This window comes from Rhyacophila brunnea, unplaced genomic scaffold, assembly GCF_057557595.1.
Source record: "Rhyacophila brunnea isolate RB1 unplaced genomic scaffold, BYU_Rbru_1.0 scaffold_8, whole genome shotgun sequence".
NCBI lineage: Eukaryota > Metazoa > Arthropoda > Insecta > Trichoptera > Rhyacophilidae > Rhyacophila > Rhyacophila brunnea.
Window position 1 is genome coordinate 23560308 of NW_028233350.1, and position 9879 is coordinate 23570186.

Below are 9879 nucleotides of genomic sequence, written 5' to 3' on the forward strand. Positions count from 1 at the left end.
TTTTGCTCAATCACAGAGCATTATTTTAAATATATCATTATTGTTCACTGTAATAGTTGGTTTTAATATGTCATATTACTTTAAAATTCACTTACCATTGTGTTCAAGTGTTATTATTGCCTTATCCAATAAAGTTGAAATTTTGTTTATAATAAAATAATATTGTGTGGAATGGCAGATTGGAGTGTTGTGAATGCTCGTCAGTGTCAATAGCTGGAATTGATTGTACAATAATATGAAGTTTTTGTCCAGCTATTGCGAATTTTTATATTAAATTACCGTTTTGTAATTTGTATTCGCAATGGCTTGATAAAAGTTTTAATGTGAGTGAAATTTATCATTCAGTTGCAAGGAATTTATTATTTATACAGACCATGATCAGATATGCTTTGATTATTTGAAATTTGTTTTCTGTTTAGTCCCAGTTTTTACTACAAAGTTATTATTTGATTGTGCTCAAAAAAGAATTATTTCATCCTGCAAACAAATGTTTCGATGATTATGATATAGTTCAAATGAAATGTTGCACACGATATAGAAACATAGATGTCAGTTATTCATTGGTCATTAAAGTTCATTCATTAGTGATCTAGATTATTATTTTATACAATAATTCTAATTACAAAAATTACATTTATGAATGGCTGATAAACAAAGCATATTGTAAATATATTTTCACGAAAATGATGGCTGCTTTCTTGATAAAATAGACGGTTATTATTCATAAATTTCATATCGAGAAACTGCCATATCAGAAGAAATATTCATTTTTTATTTAAAAAATTATGTACAGTATTTGAGATCGTATATGTTCAAAATTTGTATGGAAATTGAAATTATAATTGATATTATTATACAATTGTTTTATTATTTTTTTATCACATTTTATCTCATAATTTCAGAACAGCGGATTTTTATACACATTTTAAAAAGTAATATTTTACCTGCCGTAGTGGAAAACAGTACACCTCCAAAGCCATGGGATCCTGATTCCACATCTGGAAAATTTACATATTTTTAAATGGCTAACAATCATTTCAAAGAAAGTATGTTAAGAAAAAATCTAATGTTTTCAGAAATTGTAAATTATCAAAAAAATCTCAAATTGCAAGCTTCGTATTTTTCCGCTAGGTTCTCTGCTGGCATGCCTCTCCCCCTTAAGAAGATTTACTCTCTTGAAATTTTATATTATACTGAACGAAACTGGTAGTTTACTTTTTATTTTAATAAGAATCATAATTATTATTGTAAAATACTGTATCTTCGCTGCACGCGAAATACTCCAGTGTGGAAAAACCATATTTAGGAGATAGAGAAAAAAAGCTACATATTTAAAAAAATCTAGAACATAATAATTAAATAAATAATAATGCAGTTAGTCAAGTTATATGTATTATTTTAACTATTTTGGATTGTAAAATTATAGAATTTGTACATAAGTTTTGCAGAAAATACTTTTAACGTGAATATATTAAACCAATTTCATTTCATTTTGGATGGTTTCTACACTATTTCCCTGTTTTGTGAGGAATTTAATTACTGATCGAGCTCAATATTTGACATTTCTAAAATTATCATACTTTCATTTGTTCTTTTGAATATTGGAAGCGATTTAATGGAACAATCAACTTGAAATTGCACAAGTATACATGAAAAGGATTACCTAACAATAAAAAAATAATTTTAATACCAATACTTGCTACATTCACCACCATTCAGCGAACTTACGGAACTCCCTTTGTAGGAATGGACACAGATTGTAGTAGAGGTGAGTAGGAAATACTGTCACCAGTTTGTGTACTTAAGTTTCGGATGAAACTAAGTATTTGTGGCCGTATTAGATGTTCGAATTCGAACGCATTCCATGATATCATCGCCGTGACTCGCCATTCGGTGATGCTGGTTGATTTTCAACGATATTGATATTAAATGCGCGCGAGCGAGATATCATGATACACGTATGTCTAGCCGTGATATTATACTCAACTGTCATTGTTCTCCCTTTCTCCTCTGTTGTAAAGTTGGTATAGTGAAGGACAGAAATGGTCACATGTTCGTTTTATAGTTTACTATTTGAGTTCGCCTTAGTTTTAGTTTTAAGAGTTTTAGTTTCAGTTGAGTATGAGACTTTATCGAGTCCAGGAGTTCGACGCATGTTATGAGATCTCGCCGTTCGCTAGCTAGTTCGTAGTCTTGCTACGTATGAAATCATCGCACTCGGACTTCGCGACTCGCGTATGTTTAGTATAATACTACGGAATTAGTTTTAGTTTAAGTTGAGTATGACATTTACATCGAGTTGACATCAGTCGCAAGCCGGAATAGCGGAGTTCTGATAACGCTAACTGACTACGCGTTTATCTGGTTTTGTCACGTCGAGTTTCTCGATTTTTTAGTGTTATAATTTGAACTTATAAACATAAACTGAATTCAAATTGTATGCGTGATTGTATAAATGGATAATAATTATATTATACTTAATAAACAATTTGTGTAAAAATGGCTACTAAAAGGTTAAGTTTCGTGTGGAATCGTTCCAAAGAAATAGTTACAAACTATGCCATCTGTAACGTTTGTAAAATAAAAAAATCATACAAGTAAATGTCAAATTTGAAGAAACTTTTACAGCGCAAGCACCCAACTATTCATATTGAATTTGCCAGTCAAAATATAGCTCCACCTGTAAATGAAAATGCTTTACAGATAAATGAAACCAGTGCTTTTAATGCTTCAGTATTTTCTACTGAAACAGGAGTGACTAGTGCCATAGTTCCAGCTGTACCTGTCTCGAAAATGAGACTTTTCGAAAAGCGGAGGTATTTTTAACGATTCTATTATAGCCGATATTTCAAATACTAGTAAGTATTTTGGAATAAGTTTCGATACTAAGTATTTTTTAATACTGGTAGTAAGTATACTTAGTCTTCAAAATCGACCAGTTTTCCCACCTCTAGATTGCAGCACCTTCTGTCGAAGGTTTAAAAAAATATACTATACCGCATCATCTATCTTCAACATATTAAAAATGTCTAGTTTTACGGGTGAAATTGTAAATTGCTGTGGAACAGATACATAACAACGGCTTTTTTCAAAGATAATAGGTATATTTTAAGTGTATGTTATGTGAATAAATGTTTAGGAAAATACATAATTTAAACTCATCGCTCAATTTTATATCTTCAGTAAGCTATTGAAATTTCATCGATTTCGTGTGTCGTTGTCATTAGTGTGTATCTTTATTCATCAGTAGTAATATCGGATTATCTTCTAATTTGCCGTAAGTATACCTCACAAATGTGCATTTTTCTCTGATCTCCACAACCTACCTCTTTCCAAAAGTCGCCTTCGCCACTGCTATCCATACAAACTAATTCAAATATACAGTCGATTAAAAATATCACCATTCGTTTTCTCTCGTTATTTGGCATTTTACTTAAGGGGGGACATGCTCGTCGAAGGTCAAAATTGAGTTTTTATTGTATATTCAAACCATGATCCTGGACACTCCTTAAACGTTGTAGATGATCTATTTATATAATTTTGAAGCCTTATTATCCTTTATAATTATTTTAAACATTTGATGACTGCATGAAGTATTTTTGTTACATAAAATAGTATTCTTTTAAACCTCTCGCTCTAATGTTTTAGAATATAGTCATATTTCGGTACATAACTGTGCAGTGGTGTTAAGATTTTTTACATGTATTAATTTTTAAACGTATTTATAAAACCATTAGCATAATTTATTACGAGATAATTTTTGTAAAATATTCACGATAAAAAATTATATTGTTAATCTCTGTGATCCCAAATTTGACAAGAATTAGGCATTTTATTATTCAAAAAATCGGCAAGAATAACACATTTCAAGATGATTCTAAAGATATTTATTATAAGCTATGTCTTTGATCATTCAAATTTAATAAACATCTTATGAATAATGATTGCTTTATAATAATTATTGACCTAAGAATAAGGTAGTGTTTTTTTGAAATACGCCATTTCTTTTGTCATTCCCCAGTGGTTAAGCTACAACATACGGCCGTAGCCATAAATTAACAAACTATAATTGAAGTAGGGAGTAAAATGATATTAACGCGCGTGTTTGAACATGTACCGTTTAAAAAAAAATTAAAAAAAATTCGGTTAGGTACATGTTCAAACACGCGCGTTAACATAATTTTACTCCCTACTTTAATTATAGTTTGTCATTTTATGGCTACGGCCGTATGTTGTAGCTTAACCACTAGGGAATGACAAAAGAAATGGCGTATTTCAAAAAAACTCTACCTTATTCTTAGGTCAATAATTATTATAAAGCAATCATTATTCATAAGATTTTTATCACACTTGAATGGTCAAAGACATAGCTTATAATAAGTATCTTTAGAATCATCTTCAAATGTGTTAATCTTGCCGATTTTTTGAATAATAAAATGCCTAATTCTTGTCAAATTTGGGATCACAGAGATTATCAAAATAATTTTTTATCGTGAATATTTTACAAAAATTATCTCGTAATAAATTATACTAATGGTTTTATAAATGCGTTTAAAAATTAATAAATGTAAAAAATTTTAACACCACTGCACAGTTCTGTACCGAAATATGACTATATTCTAAAACATTAGAGCGAGAGGTTTAAAAGAATACTATTTTATGTAACAAAAATACTTCATGCAGTCATCAAATGTTTAAAATAACTATAAAGGATAATAAGGCTTCAAAATTATATAAATAGATTATCTACAACGTTTAAGGAGTGTCCAGGATCATGGTTTGAAAATACAATAAAAACTCAATTTTGACCTTCGACGAGCATGTTAAATGTGCAATGCTAAAAATTATGGATATAAAATTATAAATTGAATTGATACTAGGACTAGCATGTGACTTTGTGGCGCCCTCCACCACTTCATGGTGTAATGTACACCTTCCTTCATTTAGAATAGGACGCCTCGGCAGTAGGGCCCCGATATTTGAGGATTTATAATGATATAAATAATAGTTGATATGAGGCGCTAATTCCAAAAAGCGATAAGTCCACATTTGGTCAAAATCGAGAAAAAAATACGCACGTATTCTTTGTATAATTTAACACAATATGTATTGATCTATAAATTCCAAAACGTGACATAACCCTACGAAAAAAAATATTTTATGTCTCGATTTATTACAAAAAGCGCCAAGTCCGTGTTTCATATTATTTAAAGCTTGGTTGATTTTGTGCGTGTTTAAGTCAACCAATAAGTTCAATATTGAAAAGGGCGTCTCCCATGCTGTAGCATCTGGTAAACTCATGACAGTGTCACGGAAATATGTGCCTTATGCGGAGTAAATTAAAAAGTGAGGTACAAATAGCGCTACGTCCAATGTTCTCGCAGATTGGCAGTTTGGATTGCACTCAAGTTGGCCGAATTAATATAGTAGCCATCTATGAAGCCATGGATCACGGCTTTGATTTTGTGGCTGGAAAAATTAAATCATATGGTTTTTCAATATGTGTTTGATTCAGTAGGACTCAATGGTTAATTAACATTCCTCATAGGCTCTAGGTAAAATGCAGAAGCTATTTCGTGACCAGTAGGGAGATAGGTGGGGACGTGCTTTTGTGAAGTAAACTGTATAGTGCAGTGATGGCGAACCTATGGCACGTGCTGATTTTGTATGGCACGCGAATGTTTTATTTTGAAGAGAAAAAAATACCTAAGTATGTACTTATATTAATTTAAAAAAAAATCACACTTTCCAAATAAATACATTAGTACCTTTCTTAAAAAATGGCAAGCAATTACTCTTCAAGAATAAGCATTACGTTTACTGTAAATATATAATTGGATAGGTCGGTCCTTAGGCCTTTTGCATCACACATAATATTATCGCATTGACCTCATCAGGCGGCGGGGGAAGCCGCACCGCGAACATGAACGCAAATATAATATGCAAGAAGCATGATTAAAATGCTCCCACGATCTCTTTGTAAAATCTGAAAACAAGAAAAAAATAATTCAAATAAAAAAAGCTATGCCTTCGGCTAGAAACACGGTAAAAGATAGAATCTCAAGAATTGTAATTTTTTTTTAATAGAATTCTTAAAAAATATTTTTTCATTTTTTTCCCATGAAAACTGCTCGGCACGCCAGACAGTCGGAAAATAATATTTGGGAAATTTGGCGCGCGTAGGTACGTAAAAAGGTTCTCCAATCTCCAAATTAAACGAACGAACGAACTGCAGAAAGTCAAGATATCTCACATAATAACGGTAAATTACATCATACAATGATCATACCTGCTATTTTCCATAAAAACACTGTAACTTGGAAACGATAGCCAGCTGTTGATTGCCGATCGTCAATGGTTACACGCTGAATGGCAAAATTGTATGAATCAAAAAAAATCTCGATGGGGAAAAAATGTTAAATCTGGATGGCATCGCCGCAGTCAGTCACTAGTTTGTGTTCGACAAAAACTATTTTTCAAACGGTTTAAAAAAAATGTAAAACCGTTGGATCAAGGTGTATCTATTATACATAATATCTAGACTTATGTACGTTGAAAAAAAAGAGCGAGAATGTTGAAAAATGAAGTTGCTTTGTTTAAAAAAAAAAACTTTTCAAACAACTCTCTTAGATTTTTTTAGCTTTTATTCCCCAAAAAGTCGGGAGCTTTTGTAGGTTTTAACAGCTAAAAGGATTAAAACTTTCTACAACCTTCAATGAATTATGAACGAAATAATAAATAAAATTGCTGGTGCAAAATTGTGAAAAGCATATTTTGTTAAATAATGTTTGTACCTAAATAATAATATTATAGCCTGTAGAATTGGGTATTTCCCGAGAAAATCTCAATCTCGAGATTCGGGATTTCCCGAAATGATGAAATTTTCAATTCTCGAGATTCGGGATTTCCAGAAAAGAATTCTCGAGATATCGGGAAATTTAAAAAAAAACCTGTAAATATCTTAAAATCAGTGTAAAAACAGACAAATTCCTTTTTTATTAATTTATGTAAAAAGACAAACAAAAATAATTCAAAACATTACTTATTAAAATAGAATTTCAAAAAACACAGACTGTCAATCGCTGCGTCTGACAATCGCGTACCTACGCTTTGAGACAGAATTCTGTGATGTTGCAAAAATTGCGCTCATTTTGAGTCGACGTTGGCTTAATTGTGCTAAATGCCCCGATCAGTCTTTCAACGTTGTGTGTTATATGTCCACTTTTTTCATATAGAAAATCGTTTTTCAATTAATATTTGATAATAAAGAAATCCCGAATCCCGAGAAAAGATTCTCGAGATCCGGGATTTCCCGAAACGTTAAAAATTTCTCGAGAATTCCCGTCTGGAAATTCCCGAAACCCTACTCTAATTATAGGTAGGTACCATGAACAAAAGCGAGTATTTTATTCGGCATTGTTTTAATTTTTGAAAGGGAGGATGGCTCAAAAAAGTTGGTTTTCCCTGTTATTTGTATTTTAGCATAATACATATTTTAAATGTTCGTAAACAGTTTGATACACATTTCGAATATTTTTTATACAATGTTCATATTTTGTTCATGCACGAAAGTATCTTGGTCTAGGCATCAGATGCACAATTTTAATTAACTAAACACCGACTTTCTTATAGACAGCCGGCATTGGAAGACAATTGAAGACATCAGAAGCTACAGAGGCGCAGATTGTGTCACGGACCACAACTTGTCAATAGCTAATATTAAAGAAAAACTTTCGAAAACCATCCGCAAAACTCCCAAAATAAGGACGAAATACCACGTAGAAAACCTTAATATCTTATCTAAAAGAGACTCTTATATTAAGGAAGTCTCTAATCGAACCCAAATAGTCGAGGACTAGTACGAGGATAAATCGAGGACCGGTGGCAAGAAATAAAACAAGCCATCCATCAAGCGGTGGAAAGTACATTAGGAATAGTAACAAAAAAAACAATTTGATAAGTCTTGGTACGATGACACGTGCCGGCAGATAGTAGGTGAAAGAAAAGCGGCAAAAACCCTTTGTCTACAAAATTCACAAAAGGAGAAATATATAAAGGAATACACAGACAAGGAAAATAAAGCTCGAAATCATCTGAGAAAGTGTAAAAGAGCCTTTATGAAACGCCGTTTTGAGAAAATGGAGGAAGAAGCTAAGGCCAATAATACAAGGCCATTCTTTGCAGAAGTCAATCTGGAGAAAAGAGGATTTCGATCAAGAACGTCCTCAATCCGAGACCCACAAGGTCATATAGTGGCGGAAAAGGACTTAGTTCTTAATGTATGGAGTACACATTTCCAAGATTTACTGCAAAGCTCCAATCCATCCATCTCACTTGAATCTCCAACTGTAGACACAGCTGAACCACTTATTGCACCACCCAGCAGAGCAGAACTCAAAGGAGCTCTTCGGCAAATGAAAAGCAATAAGGCGGCGGGCAACGACAACATTCCCACGGAACTACTCAAGCACGGAGGGGAAGTTCTTCTCAATTCCATGCTGGGGTTGTTTAAACAAGTCTGAGAAGAAGAGAGAATACCTGACGAATGGAGAGAGTCACTGGTGTGCCCAATCCTCAAGAAAGGAGACAAGCACAACTGCACAAATTATCGTGGCATATCTCTCCTACCGACAGTGTATAAATTTCTCTCAAATGTTGTCCTAGCAAAAATGTTGCCTTATGCAGAAGCTGCTCTGGGTGACTATCAGTGTGGGTTCAGGAGAAATCGCAGCACAATGGATCAGATTTTTAAACTGCGCCAGATACTAGAAAAGAGGTGGGAATATAACCAAGATGTCCACTGTTTCTTCGTTGACTTCAAAACTGCATACGACTCTGTGCATAGAGAAACTCTCTGAAAAATATTGAAAGAGTTTCAGTTTCCAGAAAAGCTTTGTTAGGGTATGTACAGAAGGATCGCGAAGCAGGATACTTATCCAAGGAGATGTATCGGAACCCTTCGAGGTGACAGGTGGACTGAGGCAGGGCGATTCTCTATCACCGTTGCTTTTCAATCTTGCATTAGAGAAAGCAGCGAGAGAAGCTCTCAAAAGTGACGGAGGAGTCGACCTGAATGGATCCCATAAAGTTCTTGGCTATGCAGATGATCTGGTGATCCTGGGCGATGATCAGACACATGGTTGATATTTTCACTGCATTGGAGGCCACGGCAAAGAAAATTAATCTTCAGGTTAACGCAGAGAAGACCAAGTACCTAAGAGTGTCGAGAAAAAACCGAAACTCAGGAAATATTGTAATTGGCAATTCCATATTTGAAAAAGTAGCACAATTTAGGTACTTAGGAACTGGGATCTCGGAAAAAATGATCTTGACACAGAGCTTGCCTGCCGACTCAAGAGTGGAAATAGAGCGTTCTTTGCATTGAAGAGCATATTTGGGTCCAAACTGCTGTCCAGAAAAACGAAATTTCGGGTATACAACGTGATCGTAAAACCTATAATTCTCTACGGATGCGAAACCTGGAGCATTACGGAGAAACAAGAAAAAGCTATCCAAGTATTTGAAAACAAAATTCTCCGAAGAATACTTGGACCAATTAAAGAGGACCAAGGGTGGCGCATTCGCAAGAATGCCGAACTTTACGAGTCTTTCAAGCCGAAGATCAGAAATATTCTGAGGGCAAGAAGGCTGAGATGGGCCGGTCACGTTGTAAGGTGCGAAGAAAGCAGAGCTCTCTACAGGGTCTACAAGGGAGTCCCAGTGGGTATCCGGCCTCTAGGCCGACCTCGGAAAAGATGGTCGGACGCCGTCAGCAGGGATGCAGCGAAGCTGGGTGTGACCGACTGGATAAGAGAAGCTCTGGACAGAGACGCCTGGAGGATTGTTGTGCAGTCGGCCATGGACCTAAATGGACCTTAG

General features: G+C 34.1%; 1 protein-coding gene across 1 annotated transcript; it reads left to right on the plus strand.

Moving 5' to 3' along the window:
* Positions 1-8138: 8138 nt before the first annotated feature.
* On the plus strand, positions 8139-9879 carry LOC147064058 (uncharacterized). Its single transcript, XM_085959138.1, has 3 exons — positions 8139-8503; positions 8880-9111; positions 9295-9879. The coding sequence occupies exons 1-3, from the start codon at positions 8139-8141 to the stop codon at positions 9877-9879; spliced, it is 1182 nt and encodes a 393-aa protein (XP_085815264.1).